This window comes from Sceloporus occidentalis, unplaced genomic scaffold, assembly GCF_023333645.1.
Source record: "Sceloporus occidentalis isolate IW3139 unplaced genomic scaffold, rSceOcc1.0.p SCAF_5, whole genome shotgun sequence".
NCBI classification, from domain to species: domain Eukaryota; kingdom Metazoa; phylum Chordata; class Lepidosauria; order Squamata; family Phrynosomatidae; genus Sceloporus; species Sceloporus occidentalis.
Window position 1 is genome coordinate 32,058,637 of NW_028316985.1, and position 22,884 is coordinate 32,081,520.

Here is a 22,884-nt window from a genome sequence, read left to right on the forward strand (position 1 = left end):
TGTGCAATATTCTTCTTCTCAATGGAATATCCCAAATGTCAGGAAAGCCATTTTCAGATAATAGAGGATATTATTTCTATGCCTAGTAAAAACCTTTCTTACTCCCCAATTCCAAGCTTGGGAAGATGGTTGGGACTCATCCACATTGGGCTGTTATGACACAAAAGCCCTCCTGCCAGGGCTAGAGCTAAGAAAGTGGCCTGTCTTCAAAAAGGTGCTTTTCTTTGGGGATATCCAACTCTACTCCAAGACACAATCTGACCTGTCCCCATAAGGGAAGGAAAAGGGGTTTGATGTGTGGACTTCTAATTCTGTTCTTGCTCTTCCACCGTTCTACAGATCTTTCATTACTAAGTTGGAGGAAATATAGAAATGTTTTAAAATGCTGACAGAACCTCAGTGAGTCACTGACCGGGATACATAGGATTCCTTCCACACATTTAATGTCAACTTCATATGGGGAGGATTTATCGAAGAATCTTGAACAGCAATTTGTTACATTAGATTATCATATAGTACCAAATGTTTTGGGCTCCTGTAATGTACATACACGCTTCTAATATAGTTTTGTAAGTACTGTTGGCTGTTTTGCAAGTAATTTTCATTGCTCTTTGTGTTCTTCACTGTTATTCCATTGCTCTGTTATTTGAGAAAGTCTGTGATTAGCAGGAAATAGATATGTCAATGCTCTACCTGTGTGTCCTGCAGCTGCGACTCCAGTGTAGAGAAATCTTTGGCTAGTTTAATTGACTTGCTATCAGACTGATTCAGAAGACCAGTGACATTGTCCAATTCAACCTGAAAGAACATAAAAAAACAACAACCAATAATAAAGATCTGTTATCTACTACTGGACTTCATCTTCTTAGAGCATAAGAGGAGCACCATGAATGAGGTGCATACACTCTTTTCAGTTAAGCCTACATTAAATTATTCCAAGAGGTGTTGACCTCTCTTAGTACCAATTAGCTTTTCTAACTGCCACTTCAACTCTTGGAAAGCTATTTGCTTAATATTTGCTTTATGGATAGTTATCAGTGTCTCAAAGACGACCACTGTTTCATGCACTTGCTTAACTCTTTTCTTCTCAGAGTTAAAGAGTAACTAGAAGAACAAGAGCAAATCATTCAGAATCTTTACCTGCAGTTTGTTAACCTTCTCAGCCAGCTCAGTTCGTACTCTTTCCCCTTCTGTGAATTTCACTTGCAGCTCTTGGAGCTGAGTTTCAACCCTCTTTCTCTTGTGTTCTGAGTCTCCTTTGCTCTGCAGAAGAACTTTCACCTCATTGGACAGCTCAGCACGTTCGCTCTCCAGGGCCTGCTTGGCCTTTTCAAGATTCACTTTCACCTGAAGGAGACAGGAAGAGAAATCTTTAAGTGGGCAAAAAGGGTAGTTACACAGCCCCTTCAAGCTTTTACTGGATTTGCAATGAAGAAGGCATGCTATTTGAGAATGCTAACAGCATCTCAAAACCTCCAGTAGACACAATTGGCCATTTTATTCTGGGGATTATGCATGTCCCTGTCCTGTTTAAGCCTATACAGGATTTGTTGCAAATCAAGGAAGTAACTGCCTGATCACTTCAAATGTTTAAAAAAGGCCCATGTGTGCTCAAATCAGTTGAGGCTCTTCAAAAATAGGATAAAATTATATGGGATCCCTAAAGATTTTGGGAAGTTCTGCCTGCAATTTTTAGATTCCACTTTTTTTTCTGATGAAATTATTTTGGGGAAATAAAAAATGGGCAAATGCTCCCCTACTGAGTCTAGTGAGGATGCAGTGCTCCTTGGTATTGCCCACCCTGCTGTACAATGAATTGTGATGCAGCCAAAAATTTACACTCAGTCTTGCATTCTACTAGTGACATATGCAAATGTTAAGTACATCATACATTGTCATATATCTTTTTTTGGTTGGGGGAGGTCTTGAAGAAGTTAGTATTCTCTTCTTCCCTCTGCAATGACCAAATCAACCTCCCTCCCTGAATCGCCTAAGACTTTCAGAGGACCCCCAGCAACTCTTGATGGGTAATGATATCACACTGCCTCTGGGTATGGGTCATAGCCAGATGCTTCTGATTTTCCCCTCTCTCCACCAGACTACCTAGATTAGCAGGTAGCCTAATTAATTAGCAGAACTCATCTAAAGCCAAAGTGTCCTCCTTGAAGCACATCGCAATTTTCATAAGCCATGCTAGAACATCACTTTTAGCCATCAAATACATCATTTGGTATTTCAATAAGGTTAGTCATATTGAAAATGCACAATGTATCAATCTTATCCTTAAACTACAGGTCCAGAAACAGAAAAAAATGATTTTTAGCACCACATTAACACTGGCATCACACTTTCTGGGCTTTTTGCATACCCGTTTGGTCTGCTCCAACTGCTCTGCGAGCTCCTCCACAGCCTGAGCATGTTTCTGCCTCATTTCTTGAATCTGCGCCTCATGGGTCTTCGCTTCTTCATCCAGGGTCTTCTTTAGAATAGTCACTTCTTGCTCACGTTTTGACCTGTCAAAAAGCCCAGACGTTTCTATTAGCCAGCAACTCATCAGAGAAAAGGTGATTCCAAGGCTACCACAGATTCGGGGCTGGGCATTTAAGCATAAAGTTGTAGTTGTTGTTTCGTGCATTCAAACCATTTCCAACTTATGAAGACTCTAAGGTGAACCTATCATTGGATTTTCTTAGCCCAATCTATTCAGAGGTTTTTTTGTTTTGTTTTGTTTTGGCTTTGTTTGTTTTTTTTTGTTTTGTTTTGTTTTGTTTTGTTTTGCCTTTGTTCTCCTCTGAGACTAAGAGTGCATGACTTGCCCAAGGTCAACCAGTGAATTTCCTTGGTCAAGTGGGGATTCAAATTCTGGTCTCCAGAGTCATTGTCATGGTTCAACATTGGCTCAAGTCCTACACAATGCTGGCTCTCAATCATAAAGTTACCCAGGTACAAAGCTGGCAAAGTGACATAGCACAGCATAACAAGATAAGGCTAGAGCTCCATGTGAAAAACAATGAGCATAAAACTAGCAGGTCCTTTAGGACTTTTACCTTTTCAAAAGGCAAAACTGTTCTCAGTGGGACTGTAGAAGCCAAGTGTCTCAGTTACCTGAGTTCCTGCTGTGCTGCAGTTGAGTCAAGTGTGTCCTCTAGCTCTGTCTTAAGAGCCTCAAGCTCTTCCCCAAGATCTCGCTTCTGTTTCTCTGCTTTGTTCCTGGAAGCCCGCTCTGACTCCAGGTCTTCCTGCAGCTCTGTTATCTGAGACTCCAGCTCACGGATCTTCTTCAGAGCCATGTTCTTTTGAGCAGCTTCCTCTTCCACTCTGCACAAAATAGAGACATGTCATTTCCAATTATTAGGTTTCATAGATCATATAACAGACATCCAACTATAGGGAAATTACTAGGGGTGTCAAAAGGTATACACACTGGTGGTAATTAAGTTCCACTGAACTCTCAGTGGGTTACCTTTGAATAAGAAATATATAGGATGCTTGGGTGATACAGAGGAGGAATCCATACAATATGGATGATATGGGCCTTTCATTACCCAGACACAGGCAGGGAATCACATTATCAAATGGAACACTTTACAAGTGACTCCTCACCCTTTCCTTTAGTTCTTTCACGTTGATACTAGTCTAATAAGACATCACTTCCCCATGGAAGGCCCTTTTACAGTGTGCATTGGGTTCTGTTGGAAATGCATAATTTCAGTCTTCCACTACAAATAGAAGGTCAGGCCTGAGCTTAATACAGTGGACCCTTGTTATACGCTGGGGTTTGATTCCAAGATCCCCCATGTATAACAAAATCCGTGTATAACAACATAGCAAAATGGTGTTCCTTATAAAAAATGGAAAATCAAGGTTTGATATTTGAAATTTACACTGTTTTTGAACATTTTCAAACCATGTATGCTTGAATCCGTGTATAAAAAAATCAGTGTATAAGAGAGGCAGCCTGTATAGAGCATTATAAAATGTTATGGACTATAGCATAAGCCAATTCTTCATTTTACTGGTATTCTCTGATTTTATCAAATCATGCAGACCTGTCATTTTTGAAGCAGAGAACATTTTAAAAGCAATTTTCTGAAAGTAAATTATTTGTTGCTATGCAAAACAGGGTTTACCCAGTAAATGTGCCCAACCCCTGAATCAGGGGAGGACAACTACCAGTGGCTGGGTGCCAAACTTGCCCCTCCAAGACAACCTTGTAAAAATATCCCTCTATTTTTATTTTACACACACACTAGGAAGGGGGATCTAAAAATAATCTATTACGCTCCCACAGGGTACCAGGGGAAGATTTACCATGTTTTAGGCAGAAGAAAGGACATTTTTTAACTAGCAAGTACTTCCTGGTAAGAAAAAAGACATCAATCAAAGCCTAAAATAGTTTTGTTAGGGGCAAACATATGGCAAAATTGGTACAGGGGACTATTTTTTTTATAGCACAGATTTTTTTTTGTAAAAAATTGCAAAAAATCTTGAAGATGCTGGGGTCTGGGGTGGGGCTTCTTGCAATCCATGGGTTGCCTTTTCCCAGTTCTACCTTAAACTGAGACCATGTATTCCAATACTAATTTTTAAAAAGTTATCACAGAGCCCGTACAGACAGGCCAAAATAAAACTGCTTCGGATCACTTTGGAGGTATGGTGTTTAAATGACACATGCATCCTAAGAGGCTGGAAGCCGTGCCAAAGCCACGCTCCAGTCCTAAGGACTGGAGCGCAGCAGCTTTGGCACAGCTTCTGGCCTCTTAAGATGCATGTGTCATTTAAACACCATACCTCCAACATGACCTGAAGCAGCTTTATTTTGGCCTGTCAGTACAGGCCCAGAGTTCCATATCAAAGAAGACGCATAGGACACTTTCCCCCATGCCCTAATTCCCAATATGAAATGTGCTCCCCAAGGCTTAGGCCTCACCTAGCCAAAGCAGCTTGCAGCTCTTCCTCCTTTTTTGCCAGCTGCATTTTGAGCTCTGCTATTTGAGCCTGCAGTTCAGCTATCTGATCATGCAGATCCGTAGAGTCTCCTTCTAGCTTCCTGCGAGTCTTTTCCAACTCCTGCCGTTGCTTTTCTTCCCGGCGCAATCGCTCTGGAGGAGAGAACAGGCTGGGTCAATGGTACAGCTCATTTCTTACAATTCTAATGGACACATCACATAAAAAAGCCAGAATGTCAGAACCATGAACTCAATGCAGCCATTGTAACGGCCTAAATGACACCCCCTAGTTCAGGTATCCGCATCAAAGATCAGTGTTGGAAGTGCTGCCCTTTGAACTCCTCAGTATCCATTCATTCTTCTCCACATTCCTTCCACATTGTCCATAAAACAACCAAACTAAAGCAGACTATGCCATTTCCTCGAAGCTATAGAAAACCATTACAGGCATTCTTACTTGAAACTGCCCACAACCTTTAAAAAAGCAAGTCAAATTCAGCAACAATCTTTACAGCAGCATTATTATCTATGCCAGAAAGGTATCTTTTATAACCAGTAGTAGTAACACAAACCCCAGTATTCAGGCACCGCTGAATATACAAGAGCAGAAATATTCCCACAACAGGAGGAGAACTGGAGCCAGCTGCTCTTCTCCATTGGTCTGTTTTAGAGATCGTTTTTATTCAGACCAAAGCTCAGCTGACAAAGTATATAACCTTCAGGCATCCATCCACTGAATGGTTCCATCAGATTGATCAATATCACCCATACAAACCCTCTACAGCTCTAGTGATATTAACTCATTGGTACCCAAAATCCAATGGAGTGAGAGACTTAATAGATCCTGTGCATAAAGTGAGAAACTGTGATGGATGGGAGAAGGCTGAACACACCAAACCCTTAGATTCTTCCCTTACCTTCCAGCTCTGTTATCATTGCCTCATGTTTGTTCTTGAGTTTAGCTAAACTCTTTGACTTCTCTTCTTCCTCAGTTAAATTAGTAGTGAATTCAGCAATCCTGTCTTCCAGCAGCTTTTTTTCCTATGTAAGCCATAAAATGTGTGTTGATGAATTATAAAGATCTAAGTGAGCAAGCCTCCATTTGACACCAGGAAAGAAGCTTCAAACAAAATGAATTAATTTCACTCTAGATTGTTCTTAATCAGCAAATGCTCCTCTAGTATCATGAGCATTGAATACCACCAATATCCAGTAATACCCCATAGTTTACACCATTTCCTAAATATAGGTATATTTTAGGACTAGAATGCTAGCATTGGAACAAATACTTCCATTCTCTTCTCAGAAGGTCAGCATTTGAAAAGCCAATTCTCACTTAGCACTTCAGTGCTGCCATGTGGTTTGCGCTTAGGTTCAGGAGAAATTGAACTTATTGCAATTATTTGTTTCAGGGCAGAGATCTACATTTCTACAAGAAATTAATGATGAGCACTTAAGCACTTAATACTTCTGTCTGCAAATTCCCCAGGAAGGTTTAAAAGGTATTCTGAGTATATAATGATGATTCACGATTCATATTTCCACCATATATGGTTCAAGGAGGCTCATAAAAAAGATTAAATGCAAATTAACACATTCCAACTATTAAATATAAAGTAACCAACTAAGCAGTTGAAAGGTAAGAGAACAACAATCTAATTAAAACAACCTTAATTTTGGAAGCCTGGCAATGTATTCTTGTTTCACCTACTGTTTCCTTATTTCTGTAGTAGCTTAATTAAGTCTTAAAAATTCTGCTTCTTTTTTGTCTAAATTGTATTTTCATGCTAGAATGAGATGCTTGAGGGACAGGTGCTAGAATAGTGCTTGCAGGTTTCCAGGAATGAGGTTCTCCTCCAAAACAGGTATGTTTTCTGCATGGTTTGCCTTAGTCTAAAAATGGGGGCTTTGCTAACATGCTGTTAAATTTTGGCAACAGTGCCCAGTGGGGTGTGTTAAACCTTGGTATCCCAATATTATTTTCCTCAGCATTTTAAAAGGATTATGTATTTTAATAATGAACATCAAGCACATGGCAGCTAAGGTCAGACTGACATCTTCCATCTCAGGGGAGAGTAAAGATGTATATTCAGTGTCTTTTCTGTTTGATTATACCCTGATTCTCCTCCCACTTCTTATTGCTGATGTATCACATAGTGGAATGGAGGTGGGGGATAAACTTGATGCCAAAGCTGGTGTCAACTGGAATCAAATTGCAGATGCCAAAGTTGCCCTTCTCGGCACTAAAGAAAGCAAAAGAAGCCAGTAATACTGTAACTATAGCCTTTCCATCCACAATGGCTTTTCTGGTTGCTATATTTCCTGTGTTCCATCAACTCATCATAACAAGAGTTTGGTTTCTGCCTTACCTTAGCCAGTTTGCAGTTTTGATCTTCAAATACTATCAAGTCTTCCTCCAGCTTCTTTAGCTTTGCTTCAGTGGTCACTTTCTCCAGCTGTAGCTTCTGCCTGGCACTTTCCTCTTCTTCCAACTGTTCTTCAAGCTCCTGCATCACAAACATGGAAAGGCTTAGCATTCAGTAGCCTAATCAGAGTCCAAGACTGGCCTAAATTTTACAAGCACCATAAGGCTTTCAAAACTGACAATGATGAAAGCCTAGAATTTGGAGGCTCAAAAATATATGGGCCAAGTTTTTCCATAGGCCACCTTCACTGATGAAACAAATTTAGCTGCTACTTCTGCACTTCTTACAACCAGACCTACCCCATTACTCGGTGTCACTGGGTCAATACACCAATACACCCAATCTCACCATTACCTGAATATTCTGATGCATCTTCTTTTTCTCAGTTTGTAGATGCTGGCATCGTTCTTCCTCTTCCTCTACTCTGGCCTCCAAGTCATGGCATATTTCTTCTAACTCCTGTTTTTTCGCTGTCAAGCGGGCTCTGATTTCCTCAGCTTCAGCACACAGCTCTATCTCTGCTTGTAACTGCTCTTGTAACTGCATCTTCTCTGCCACGAGCTGTACAACACACACATATTTCAAGTGAATTTAGCTGAACCTCAGATGTAGGCTACGCTCCTAAATGCACTTACCTGGAAACTCCAGTTAATTCAGATTTGTAGCTGAAGAAGCAAGTATAGGAGTGTGCTTCAAAACATTTCATTACACACAGAGCATACAGAACTTCCTTGATGGCCAGACAGCCTGTAAAGCAGGAGTGCACAACCTGCAGCCCTGGGGCCATATGCAGCATTCAGCTGCTCCTTGTGTAGCTCCTGAAACCAGGAGGACCTCATGAGTTCAGTGGAGACTACTGGGGAAGGGCATAGACTAAGGCAGGCAGGTTAGGCAGGTGGGTGGACATAGGTATTTGTGGTGGAGGGGGAGAGATTCTACATGTGTACACATGGATATGTAAGTGCCTGACTGTGTGCATATGCAGCCCTCAACACCCAGCCAGTATGAGACTCCCAGCCAATACACTTGAGTCCAAAACAAGTGTACACTTACATGCTTTGAACAGTTAGAGTTAAAGCATTACTTATAAATTATACAGTACAATACCATGCAAAGTTTGTTACAACTGCAACATTTTTCATGAATGTACAAGCAAAGAAGGAAATGATCATACTAGTCCTTAGGAAAGCAACCTATTCACCTGTGTCTGAAGAGTTTCCATTTCTGTCAGTCTGTTTTCTGCAGCCAACTGTTTTTCTTTCACCTTCACCAGTTCTTCTTCCTTGGCCAGCATCTCCTCCTCTTGTCGGCTCACTTGCAGCAAAGGTTTCACCTGCAATGAGTCAATTTTGACAAGTTATTTTATGCCTCTCAGTCTGTCTGCTGGAGGAAAATTTGATGTGCCTGCCCTGCACAGAGTTCCTCCAACTACTTTCTAAGTCCTGACAGCATCTATGGGCTAGCTTCTATCTTAGAGCTAGTGAGTTTCTTCTTAAGGAATGTCCTAAGTATGCAGCACAATATAGGAAACTGCTAGAGATGCAGCATCCTTTAGGTCTGAGACAGGCAATATTTGAGATTAAAACTTTCATAATTTCTTATTGCTGACAACACTGGGAGTTGAAGACCAAAACATTTGGAAGGCCAAAGATCCCTCCATCTATGCTGTAGGGAGAGGGCTAGAGGATCTTTAACATTGAAGGTTTAATTTCCTATCACTTTATTGTTTCCCCAATCACTACCTTTGTAAACAGTCTCCACCACTGCCAGTTGCGAAGCTTCAGGTAGGCAGCACAATTCCTCTGGAGCACCCTCATTGCTGTTAGTTGCTGCTGGCGTTTTGCAAAAGCCCTGTGATGGGAAAAATGAAATAGGAGGAGAGGAGAAAAAATCAGGAAAAACCATACAAACCTTAAAATCTTTGAAAATTAACAATGACAGCCAAGCCCAAATTTGATTTTCCCCACTATTATTATTATTATTATTATTATTATTATTATTATTATTAACCTTTATTTATGAAGCGCTGTAAATTTACACAGCGATGTACATGCAATCTTTTTAGTTAGACGGTTCCCTGCCCTCGGGCTTACAATCTAAAAAGACATGACACAAAAGGAGAAGGGAGTGGCGGAGGGAAAGGGTAAGAGGTCCAGCAGTTCCTCTCTACCTCCAAGGCCTGGACCAAGGCAGATGGACTGGAGGAAGGGCTTGGCTTCATAATGGATGGTTAATCATATTCCAGGGAAAATACATACTCTCAAGTAGGGTAATGCATATACAGTACATAGCAATACAGGAAATGGTTTGATAAACAGGGACCAAAAGAACATCAAAAGCGACAATTATGCAATGCCTGGGAAGGCTTCTCTGAATAGGATGGTTTTCAACTCCGTTTTGAAGCTGGTTAAAGAATTGATGGCTCTTGCTTGTGGGGGAAGAAGGTTCCAGGAGTTCCATTGTTTCTCATCTAAAGTTCTGTTATTGATTTCCTCCCGTTATCACTTTGTATATCAGGGTGGGAAACTGTGGGTGGTTAAGCCTCATTAACCCCATGACTCTTGGAGAGCTGCACCTCCCACAAAACCCCTTCAAACCCTATTGCCGCCAAATGTCCTCTAGGAGGCTTTGAGAGCATGTTTCTCTTTCTCCCCAACCATTTTAGAACCAGGAGAGGCTTTTTTCATCCAGCCTCAGAGAGCCCAAGTAAGATGAAGAGCCTCCCTCCAGCCCATCTGCCATGGCTATGGCCCCAAAGGGAGAGAAGAGCCAATGAACTTGATCCTTTCCCCATCACCATTCCCTTCTCCCTTTGTCTCATGTCTTTTTAGATTGTAAGCCTGAGGGCAGGGAACTGTCTAATTAAAAAAAAAGAATTCCAGCAAGTGTTGCTTGTTACCTAGTTATATATATGAACAGTATCTCCACTAACAGTTTTGGAAGACCCCATTACTATTTACTCCTTATTCTTTACCTTGACCTGGATTCTCTTCTGTTGGGATCATACCTCCTACATGCTACAAATACCACCTTCATAATACAAACTTGATGCTTTATTCCTTGAATCTGAACTAACTGTAGCAAGACATCTGGAGTCTACAAAACTGTAATTGTGTGCTGGCATTTTACTTTGACTTAAAGCAGCTGCCATGCAGGAAGAAGGGAATTTTAGAAAACCCAGCATCCTACAGTTAAATATTTCACTTTGTATTTCATTTATCATGTACCTTGTTTTTCATTTATCAAGCTTTTTTGCAATGTAAGAAAATCAGAGCAAGAGCCAACTGGTGTTTTCAAACTTTAGAATGCCAATAACTTCTTGCCAGCTGGCCAAGATTGTTAGTTAACAACTTTGTACTTACTTTCTAGCCAAGTAGCCTCTACAGCATGCCTGGAACCCAATAATAACATCTGTGATTTTCAAATCTCTTTCTTCTTCAAGGTGGGCAAGGACACCTGCTCGGAAAAACACTTTGCTCTGTCCAATCCGGTAAAGATTTGGGTCTAGCTCTAAGGCTTTGATCTAAAAGGAAAAAGAATACACTTAATCATTAATACTGAAAAATACAGCAAAGGAAAATTTTAAATCCCTCCATGGTCATTTAAACAATAGATAATGGATTATATCAGGCAAAGAGGTTTTCTATAGGTATGAAGAAACATTCAGGAGTCTTCAGTTAACTACTATAGAGTTTTCTCACTGAGACAAACACTTGCAAAAAACACTTCATGTTCACCTTTAAAAGATGGGATCTTCTGTCAACGCAGAATATTAGAAGAATACGCCTTGAAATATTATATTAACTCATGAAAAGAGAACAACAGGAGGCAATGGGGAATTCAGATATCAACTGTTTCCATCATAAAATGACACCATGCTTAGAATACTTTTTCAAATCCACAGCACTTACCCTTACTGATAAGCCAAGGTAGCTGTTATTAACAGAGCCTGACTTTCCATAAGTCATTGGAAGCTTCACTAATTCAAGCTTACAGTGTCTTCTACAATAATGAAGGGTTGCATTTAGTCTCTTTACTTTGTACAACTACAGCAAGAGACTCACCATCAGCACACAGGCTTGCTTTCCATCCATGAACCCTTTTGGAATGGCATTTGGAGTCAGGATCTCATATCTAGAAAGAAAGATGTTATCATTCCATTACTAAGTAATATCATTTATATGAGGTAAGGATTATGAGAAGAGATTATCCTGCTATAGAAGTTTTACTGTGGAGTTAAGATAAGGATTATAGGAAAAGATTATCCTACTATGGAAGTTTTACTATTAATTAGACCTCTGAGTCTTCCAAACAACTGGAAGCAGTCTGATGCAAAAGAGGAATTTAATGTCACATTGAGAGTTAATATGGTGTAGAGGTTTGAGTGTTGCTCTCAGACTCTAGGAGACCAGGAAACAAATCCCTGCTCAGTCACGGAAACTCAAAGGGTGGCCTTGGGCAAGTCCCACTCTTTTAGCATCAGAAGAAGACAATGGCAAACCTCCTCTGAACAAATCTTTCCAAGAAAACCACACGTTCAGATCTCCACAAGTCAGAAATGACTTGAAAGCACATAACAAAGTGTCTTATTGTCATGCACATGTTATAACTACTACTGTCAAAAAAACTATTCAGCCCAATCTGAGCACAGGGGGGTGGAGTAGGCAACTGTACACAACTGATATATTTACCTGCCAACAGAGACAAAGAAAGATATGGCAAAGATTTGTTATAAAGCCATTCTAGTCTATCACCCATGATTCAGGTGACTCTCTGGCATAACCAGATGGTTTCCATGGATTTTAAGCTACCCGCTAATTAAGAATGAACAACTGACTAGCAAGACAGTTACTTTTAGAATCTGCATGTAGAAATTGCAAGCAGATACCTAACAATCTAAGGGCATTTCAAAACTGTACTCAACATACAAGCTGAAGCTGTAGGTCAGTTTTACCTTTGTCTGAACTCCTGGAAGACAACTCTGTTGGGAAAGCCTTGCCTGCAGATACGGATTCCTTCTAGTACTCCATTGCATCGAAGTTGATCCAAGACCAAGTGTGGGTCCAGTTTCCCAGCCTGTGGAGGAAAGGCAGGTTATTTATAAGGACATCTGTATATATTCATGGCTCACCAGCTCAAATTGGTATGTAAGCTGCACTTTTTCCTTTTGCTTGTGAAGGCAGCCCAACTACCATTATACATATTTCAATATCCAGACTGAATTATGGTAAAGTGTGCTACCTGTGGTATTTATTTGAAGAAGAACATTGACTAAAAATGACAAATGACTGAAGTGCTCACACTGATGGCAGTTTCCAAAGTAACAACTAAAAAATGGAGGACTGCAACATTTCTAATGAATTACTGGTATTATAGAGCAATGGCATGTAGCTGTGTCAGAAAACTGATACATCACATAAACTCAAGATAAAGCTAAAATACCCTCTTAAAAAAAAAAAACCACAATTATGGAAGACTTTTGAAAATCTCCAAACTGTCAATGAAGTTCACTTACATTTTTTACCTGCAAAGTAAAAGAAGAAAACATTTTAAAGGCACCACCTTCTCTGAATAATCAGACCTAGCCATAATACTGTTTTGTCTGTTTTTTTTAAAAAAATTATTTGACAGTACTTTTGAATTTTCTAACATTCATAATGCTGAAGTAAAAATTTTTTTAATGGAAATGAGCATTCAGAAGTCATGTTCACTGGTTAAAAATGCATCTGCAAGAATGCTGAGCTGGACTAGAAGATTGGAGAAGCGGTGTACAATAGTAGTTTATTCACCCAGACCATCAATCCATTTCCAGTATCAATCCACTATGATGCTTCTCACCTGTAAATCCTTAAATAGCTTGTGATCAGGTTACACAAATGTTCCCATCTCATTATTTGTTTACTAATACATTTGGGGGGGAAATATGAACTCACCCACCCCTATCTGGGGGTAAAGCACATAGCCAGAAGAGATAAACCCTTTTTGGTGGTGATTATTCACTGTGGAATGTCCTCACCAGGAAGAGTATCCCTTATGTGAAATGCTTGGGACAAGAAGAGTTTCAGATTTTTTTTCCAGATTTTGGAATATTTGCATATAAATAATAACATATCATGGAGATGAGACCCAAGTCTAAACACAAAATTCATTTGTTTTATATACATCTTATACACATAGCTTGAAGGTAATTACATACATAATATTTTTAATAATTTTGTGCATGAAACAAAGTTTGTGTACACTGAACCACCAGAAAGCAAATGTGCCACTATCTTAGCCACCCATGAAAAAAGTTTAGGATTTTGAGGCATTTCAAATTTTCAGGTAAGGAATACTTAATCTGTACCTGAAACTCTGCCTTCTCCTTAATGGTGAAAATATGATTCATTTGGATGACCTTTCAGACTAAATCCATCCTCATTAGTAAATAAATGCTCTAACCCCCTGCTAGAAAAATCTTGGGAAGCCTCTCCCCTATTAGTCACCTGCCTCGGAGAGTGGAGGAGTCTCTTTCTTTTGAGGTTTTAAAAAAGAGATGGGATGGCCATCTGTAGAGACTGCTTTGATTGTTGTCTATTTCTGCATGTCAGGGGGTTGGAACGGATGGCCATTGTGGTCTCTTCCAACTCGACCTTGGAGCCTCTGGAATCGAACTCACAATCTTGTGGCTCCAGTACAGGCATTTAACCACTGCGCCACCAGAACTCCCTCCACCAAAATTCCACAACAAAAAAGTGTTTTGGAAAAGAATTAAAAAAATTAATATGGGAGAGTCCAGGGTATATGAAGTGTTTTAAACAACAGATCATTCCAAAGCCAAATCAGATTGAAGTCAATCATATATAAAAAGCAGGGAGACAGCCTATAAACAGCTTTCCCCTACATCCTCCAAAAACGTAGGGAAGAGTGGAAATCTTTAGAACCCATTCCAAGCTCTGTAGCACTCTACAGGGCAATTGTTTATATGCAAAAGTTTAAACTTTACCTTCTTTTCATGGTTAGGGATGATGCAACGGACAAAGTTGGGGTTGGTGTTCCTTAGGGTAGCCATCAGCTTAGCCAGTTGCTCTTTGTATAGTTGTCCTACTGTTCGGAACATGCCCTTCCTGGTCTTAAAGGCCCCATGCAATGCTGAATCCGACATGCCAGCAACTTGATCCAGCCCAACTATGCGATCAACTGGAGGAAACAATCAAAATGGTTAGGTTATTCCCAACAACTCTGGTAGCAAGAGTGCATAATTTATCTGGGCAGAGCAAGGACAGAAGAGGAATTTGCAGGAATCATTTGCTTCATCGCTCTACCAATGTAGACGTCCTGTTTATCATTTGTATTAGGGCAACAACAAGAAGGGAAGAAAGCAGCCAATGACTACTAGAGCTAGGATCCATCTCATGCCGAACAGATCCAGCTGGTAGCTGAAACAGCAATTTTAGGCCAAGGATACAGTAGAACTGGCACAAAAAGCTTGATCTAGACAAGATATTCTCTCTCAACAAGAATATAATGATGTCTTCTTGTAAAGATAGCCATTGCAGCATTAACCCAGGATTTATTCTTGCCTTCATTAAAGAATCCTGTCATGTAAGTCAAAGCTATAGGAGGCAGCCATCAAGCTAAGAGATGCTGTAAGGATGTAGTTAAGAAAGCTGCCTTTTAAGCTCTGTATACTCAAGCACAGTGCAAAATAAGAGTGCAAAATTTAGTATCACTTCAAAACATGTTTTGCACTAGAAACACATCCAACATCTCTAAATTAATTAATGAATTTCCTATTCTATATTTACTAAAAAGAATGCATTCCCTGTATGCCTTCTGAGTAATACTATACAGAATTTATTAATGGACAGTGATATATATCAGGATGTACTCTGTGCATTTTAGCTGATATAAATATTAAAGCAGTTCACTAATACTTAGAACAATTGAGTCTTTTGTTCAGTTCTCTTTCTGTGCAAGCCATATGTAAGATTAACCGACTTCTTACAGATTATTATAATGGGCAAAAGCTCAACGTTAGTCATAATGACCATGGTATCAGACTGAGGCTTTTAAAATAGGGGATGTTCAAAAGAATGCAATCAGCCAAGTCACTGACATCTGTCTGGTGGCAATGAAGCCAGCAACTATTGATCTGATCTCAACTACATGAAGTTTTTTAAAATCAGAAATGATTCTCAAAGGAGGCCTTTTAACTTACAAAAAGCAGGACTGCATTATGTATTGAAAGACAAGATGTATGACTAGAGTATTCTTGTGTTACATAGCTGAGAATTAGGATCTCTCTTCTCCCTCAAATCTAACTGCTCAATTCATTTATTATTATTATTATTATTATTATTATTATTATTATTATTTAAAGATACAAAGTTACTGAATCAGTAACAAAGGAATTCATACAATGAATACCTCTGATCTACACTGAGGCAAGCAAATATGCCATTTCACAAACAGAAACTTTAACATTAATCAGTTCTATCATTCTGATCAGGTAAAATAACAACATTAGCCACTGGAGAGCTTCATTCTGTTCCTTATGCACAAAACCATCATAGAGCCACAAACGGTCATCTCACAAGCGACTTCCACTGGGTTTATATATAAAGAAAGATTTTAAGATGGCCATTCCTATAAACTCTTAAGCCAGTACTATCCATACATGCCCTGCTGCTGTACCAGTGTGATCACACCTTGTTTTTAAAAACTGATTTTTCCTCCAAGTCCAAGAGGGTCTACTAGCAAAAAGCAGGGAGACTGGATGAGGCAGACAAGCAGGAACAGTAAAGGGGGGGACAGAAGAATTAATGGAAGCATTTCTTGCATGGCTCTAGAAGGAATCACATGACACCACACAATAGCTGGGTTCTCAGTCACCTGGTTCTAGATGAAGAATAGGAAAATGTTGATAGAAATAGGCTCTCTGAATGTTCTGCATCTCTGCAACAGAGACGTCAAAGAAAAACCCAAGAAAAGAGACAGTAAAAGTAAGACTCAAAGCAACATATAATCTAGAGTGTAAGACACCTAATGGCACTGGAACAAGCAAAAGAAAGTCCTTTAGATGCAAGGTTTGGCTTCACTTCATTAATTCCTATATTTGAATTGGAAGCTATTAGGAGCATCTGTTTGAAAGTTATTGTGAGATACTACCCTGACAGCCTGACCCTTTTAAATCCTCCTCACTTCAGCAACAAAAACGAAGAGCTTTTTAAAATCAATATTATACTGTATATGTGTGTACACACACACAAGTTTTGGTTCCTGCTGCTCACTGAGTATTATGTGCTTGATAATGGATGATAACAAAGAAAAACAGAAGAAATCTGGTTCCATACCATCTTTCCACAGTTCAGACACAAATTTATCAGAGGACTGGTGTAGCAGGGTGGCAATGTTATCATTAAGAGGATCCATGTTCTTCATCAGCCATTCATCAGCTTTATAATCAACCTAGAGAAGGAATCTGTGATCAATATTAGCTACTAATGATTAACTTCCCCATAGTACTGAAGACTACTGAGAAACTAGTAGCATCTGTTGGGCTTCACATAACAATGCTAAAAGCTTACCCTTCCAGCATAGTGTATAATGCAGAAATCAGCTTTATCTTTCAGCTGCTTTGGCTTCTGGAATTTAGGATGAGTTCCTTGTTCTTGCACCACCTTTTCCACAAAGCTTTTATCAGTAGCTTTTGGGAACCAGCACTCTTCATCCAGGAGAGCCAATATGCCTGGGGGACCAGCCTGTAGGGACAGACAAAAATCAGCATTGCTATCAAGATACAAGATCACAGGCAAGGTGAGTACAATAGAAAATATCTATTCCTTGCACATAAGGTATAATCAGCTGTTTGGAAGACCAGGAGTTTTTAGCACCTGCATTTCTTGCTCCTTATTCTTTATATAATTTACACTTGAAATGTTTTATAATTAGATTAAATTTTGCCCACCACTCCCTTTATATGCCACCCTCCTACAAGTTGAACATAGCTCCCTAACATGCAACAAACAGAGTGTGGTGATGTGTTCAGCTCAATGCTGTAGCTCAATTCTCTGTGCTACTCAGAACAGGATACATTACTCACTGGTTTTTCTATAAGATCAATGCAGGGCTGTAAATCCAGACCAAAGTCAATGAAGTTCCACTCTATGCCTTCACGTTGGTATTCTTCTTGCTCCAGGATGAACATGGTGTGGTTGAAGAGTTGTTGTAGCTTCTCATTTGTGTAATTAATGCACAATTGTTCAAATGAGTTCAACTGTTTCAAGGGGAAAAAAGAACATATGTCTAGGTGATCACTTCTGAGATATTACCTATGTCCACCGAAGAATAAAACACATGGGATGAAGTATCATTACACACACACACACACACACACACACACACTCTTATATGGATCATTCCAAACTCCTAGAACAGCATAGCAAGTAACAAACAACAGGAAACCCAGAAGGATACACTGGGAGACAGTCTTCTGTATTTTCAACCCCACATTTTTGAGCAACCAAGCTACCCAATTACTATTTTACTCACAAAGAGGCCATATTACATTATATAGCAAAAATTGTACAGGTTATGAATATTTTTGTTTTAAAACAAAGTTACAATCATTCTATAACACTGAATGTTGCAAATATATCAAGATCAGGATATTAAGTCTAATAAGGCAAACACAATCTTTAGAAAAGTATACTCTCAACTTTAACCCAAAATTTATCCTGTTTCTGTCTCTTCTCATTTCCAATGGAGAATGGATGTGTCAGAGTTGCATCACAATCCTCAATGATTTTGAAGTTGGGCTTCTGTGCACATGCAAGGAAGAGTTTTAACTAAATGAAGAGTCTAGGGCCTGTTACAGACAGCCAAAATAAAGCTGCTTCGAGTCACAGTGGAGGTATGGTGTTTCAATGATGCATGCGTCCTAAGAGTCCAGAAGTTGCACCAAAGCCACGCTCCAGCCCTAAGGACTGGAGCGTGGCTTTGGTGTGGCTTCTGGACTCTTAGGACGCATGCATCATTGAAACACCATACCTCCACTGTGACTCGAAGCAGCTTTATTTTGGCTGTCTGTAACAGGCCTAGGCCTTTCTAGGATCTCGCTCCCCCACCCTGCAGAGCCCACAGAGATGACTGAAGGATCACAAATCAAGCTGAGGTCATCAGTTAGCACCATTCTAATTATGACCGTCTGTTTTACCCCAGGGTATTCTGCTTAATCACAAGACTTTTTGGCCCCGATATTGACATTCCCACTCAGCCTGAAGATGATACACCCAGCATGCCAAATTAGCTCCTGAACTGCAGTAATGCCAGCTATTTCTTCCCCTTTCCTTAGATATCAAAAGCATCAACCCTCTGCCCTGATACTTAAAAAGGATCCATTTTTAACACCAGTTATCAGGTTCCTGCCTCATCTACTCCTAGTTCAGCTTTTAATATGTATAGAAATAATTTATATTCACTTACCACTTTTTACCTAATCTTTTCTCCACAGAGTTTTTGAATTTATTTCAGCTGAGTTCTAACAAAATCTTTTTTGATCTAGAAAGTATCAGCCCGATCTCCTTCAAGTTACACAGAAATTTTACACTGGAATTAAAGAAACGCTTTCCTCTTACTTACTTCAAAGATTTCAAATCCAGCAATATCAAGGATCCCTATGAAAGATGCTCCTTGTCTCTTTGTTTTATCCAGTGCTTTGTTGATGCGCATCACTAGCCACCTGAACATGCGTTCATAAGTGGCTTTAGCCAGAGCCTCGATGGCAAAGTCAGCCTGAAAAATGGGTTCAAGTTACATGCAATGTTCAAATCAAATAGCACTGAAAACATTAGCCCAGTTCACAGATTCCTGGTTGAAGTACTAAGTCACTGTTAGTCCCACCATCCAGTAAAAATTATGAACCATTTTGAATTCTTTTCTCCTCATAGGAGTCATTCAGTACTATTGGGTACTATTTACTATGTTTAGTGTAAAGGAGAAAGACAGGAAGCTACTTCAAAGAGAAACTTCATCTGACCTGGTGGACAGCAGTATGTAGTGGGACTATGGAGACTTCTTTTGCCATATATGTTTCTGATATCAACTAATCTACAAGGATCCCATTTTGTTTTGTTCATTCTATCTCATATGATTAGTGGGAAATTAGCAAATATCTACTCTTAATATCCTCAACTTTCATCTCCAAAAGTTAACAGGATGCAAAATTGTCAGCAACAAAAATAGAATGTTGTGATGGGAAACCCATTAAGGCGGCATGCTTGTAACTTTTTAGTAGACAGAAAGGGTTTGTAACTGCTATTGTCCATGTTATGCCAATATGGAACTACACAAAACTTAGTTAAGAACAGTGAACAATTTAGACTTTCAAGACTTAAACACAATCCTACATATATTTACTTGAAATATATACTATCTGGCTTATGCTTCATCACACAGCTTTTTGGTTTGTTTTTATTTTTAAACTTCTGGTTTTTGTAATATTGTATAATACATACCTGTTCTTTAGTCTGAGCCTTCTGGACATAATCCCGACCCACTTTGATGCGAGGGGTGAGAATTCCTCTGGTGAAGTCTGTCACATTGATACCCAGAAGATGAGAAACTTTCTGAGCAGCTATGGGAATGAAAGAGCAGAATGAAGCATTTAGTCCTTTTCCTTCTTCCATTTTACTGTGAAAGGGGGAATATTTTAAACTGTTTCTGAAAGAGTCATATAATGAGACCTAATAGCTCTCCAAGTACATTAAGAGATGAAAATTTTTAGTTTGTTTTTTCCTGTTCCAGAGAGACAGATGACCACTGTTTTGTGTATGTCACTCAACAGGTCCCAAGGCATAGTCTGAAGCAACATCACAACCTTGCTAAAACCAAACAGATTTTGGATCTGGTTAGTACCTGATTGGGAGATTGCCCATCCACCCATCCTATGTCTACCTGTGCATGGCATAGGGTAGTTCCATCATGAAAGAAAGAAGGGATATACATGTAATCAATATAATTTTGAGAGAAGAACAATCACTACTTTTTCCAACTGTCAAACTATATGACTAAAGAACCTTCTTGATTAGAAACCAAAAAGTATGAGGAAGCTTAAGTCCTAAATTCTCTGTCACTTTAAGGCAGGTCTCTCAATTTCTGGAACCCGTCCAAGAGATTGTACTCAGCTTCTCACAATTTCATTTACATGGGTTCGTATGTATGGTGCTAATAATTTCTTAAATATTTATAGCTGGAAGGCACATTGATTTGGCTGTAAAAGGATGCAAACACCCTTTATGAAGCCTTGTTTCTTCATTCTTCTCTATATTAAATATTAACTGCTATCAAATATCAACGTGTTTTAAATTTAGCCAGCTCTGACCTAAGAATTGTAATCCCCTTTGCCCTGAAATTTCTGTAATTTGAGCAGCGGAGGCCAGAAACCATGTTTTAGTAACTCCAGCACTCACAAGGTTGTGACCAAGTTGAAATCCCCAAAGTCAAAAGTTTCATAATTGACATTAACGCCTAGGAATGACATTTAAACCAATACCACCTGAATGTGTTTCATCTCTAAACTGAAAGCAAAACTACATTGTATTAGTAATAAGCCTCAAACTCTAAATACAGCTTTACTTCCATGGTAATACTGTAGTTCCACTTCTAACTGTTTACTTTTTCACCTTTTTCCTGGTACAGGAATTGTGTAAGGCATCCATTTCAGAGTTATGAGAAGAAGCAAAGAGATTCAATTTTAGAGATTATAACCTAACCACATAGTTCAAATGAACAAATCCAACCCATCCTAAGTGGCTGTTCAAAACACACCAACAGTATCAAATGCATATCCCTTCTGAAAAGCAGTAAGTCCATCCTCTCACTCTATTAGTCCTCTTGGCTGTGCTCGGTCTTCCTCTACTTTTTGGTGTTTTGTATATATGTTTCCTTCTCTCTTCTTGTCTCCTCAGTATTTTTTCCTTGCAGATCTCAGCATCCATGGTCCTTCTCCTGACTCTTTCCACTACTATACACCCCCTCCTTTCCCTTACTCTCCATTCTGTGTCACAGCAATAGGCAATACATGTGCCTATTCACAGGTGGCTTCAATTAAGACAATGGAGGAGCTAATATATACATGTATACAATGTTTCTGCCACCAGGAGGCAATACCACTGACTGTTCATAACCTGAACAGCTACAACCCACTGCTAAGAACCTGTTTACATTTAAAAACACCATGAAGTATGTAATCATTTATACAATGCCACAAGAGTTTATTTGTGCATATTCTTAGATATGGGTCTCTTAGATATATGTACACAGTATTTTTAAAGATTTGAACTGAGAATTAGGAGCATAGCTCCTACCACTCAATACCCATGGAACGTCTTTACCTGTATTATCAGGCATGGATGCCTGATCTGTGTTGCGTTCCTTCTTGAACACAATATTCCCAAGCTGAAGAACACCAGAGATTACTTTTAATAGACCTAAAGAGGAAAGAAAAATACCAAATTTCACTCAGGAAGCATCATCCACAAATTGATCTGCACAGATGTGTCAACCCCATTACCCTTTTGGTAATAGCTGTACTAATTAGACCTGCAACAAAATATGGAAGGGGAGTTCTCACATTCACTTTTATACTCAGCCATGTCTGCCTCCAAGATACTTCATGGATTTTATCCACCTGCTTATTATAATTCATTGTATAATTGATGGATTGCCAAGAAAAAACATTTTTAGCTGTTGGCATTAGTGCTGTAGGTAATCTATGTTGCTCCTTTGGTTGCTCATTGCTGTGTAATGACAGGGTAGTTTTGCCACTTATCTTATACTAGGGTCCTGGGGAAAGGTCCCTCTAATTTTTATCTTAAAGCAAGGGTCCTGCTGATTACATTTTCTAGTGCGGCTTCAGACTGTGGAGACAAAAATTAAATTCTGTCTCACTGCTGTTGCTCCTCTACACTCTAGGAAATACTGGAGTCAGGGCAGCAGGAGAAAACAGGATCCTCTTATGTTCTTGTGAATGGAATATTGTTTTCAAGTTAAGATTAGGCAGTGGGATCCCAGCCCTCTTTTAGAAGATCAGTAGTAACACCTTATACCCTCAAATAATGAGAAGTGAAGAATGAACATTATTTCTTACAGACACATACAAAACTAAAAGCTTTGACAATTATTGTATTCATCAGAACAGAAATGGTGTTGTACCCGAGTAATCCATTTGTTAACAGCAGTGCCTGTAATACATCACTCTAGAGCACTCTAAGCTTCTTGATGCATCCCTGCTTGTAAGTGGATGGTGTTAGTTTGGCCACATAAGCAAGAACACACATCATTGAACATCAAAAACAGAGGAAAGATCAGTGATTTCCAGACAGAGGAAGAGGAGGGTTCAAGTAAAGGAAGCTTCTGAGCTTAGAGTGTGGGCTATTTTTGACCCATCCACCTAATTTTCTGTCCAGCAAGAAAAAGGACTCTGAGATATTTTAGAAGCAATGTTGACACAAAACTAGCAATACTCA

At 39.4% G+C, this 22,884-nt stretch overlaps 1 protein-coding gene across 1 annotated transcript in view; it reads right to left on the bottom strand.

Annotated features, from left to right (window-relative positions):
• MYH9 (myosin heavy chain 9) overlaps positions 1-22,884 on the bottom strand; it is an 84,877-nt gene that overhangs the window by 11,710 nt on the left and 50,283 nt on the right. The window contains exons 10-29 of the mRNA XM_089528096.1: positions 21,751-21,846; positions 19,873-19,991; positions 18,998-19,150; positions 17,460-17,633; positions 16,945-17,118; positions 16,711-16,825; positions 14,361-14,554; positions 12,330-12,451; positions 11,440-11,509; positions 10,738-10,898; positions 9,118-9,226; positions 8,577-8,708; positions 7,730-7,936; positions 7,319-7,456; positions 5,867-5,990; positions 4,931-5,102; positions 3,106-3,318; positions 2,369-2,513; positions 1,141-1,347; positions 694-798 (exon numbers count right to left, since the gene is read on the bottom strand). Of these exons, the coding sequence (XP_089384222.1) occupies positions 694-798; positions 1,141-1,347; positions 2,369-2,513; positions 3,106-3,318; positions 4,931-5,102; positions 5,867-5,990; positions 7,319-7,456; positions 7,730-7,936; positions 8,577-8,708; positions 9,118-9,226; positions 10,738-10,898; positions 11,440-11,509; positions 12,330-12,451; positions 14,361-14,554; positions 16,711-16,825; positions 16,945-17,118; positions 17,460-17,633; positions 18,998-19,150; positions 19,873-19,991; positions 21,751-21,846 (2,930 nt within the window). The remainder of the gene's footprint in view (positions 1-693; positions 799-1,140; positions 1,348-2,368; positions 2,514-3,105; positions 3,319-4,930; positions 5,103-5,866; positions 5,991-7,318; positions 7,457-7,729; positions 7,937-8,576; positions 8,709-9,117; positions 9,227-10,737; positions 10,899-11,439; positions 11,510-12,329; positions 12,452-14,360; positions 14,555-16,710; positions 16,826-16,944; positions 17,119-17,459; positions 17,634-18,997; positions 19,151-19,872; positions 19,992-21,750; positions 21,847-22,884) is intronic.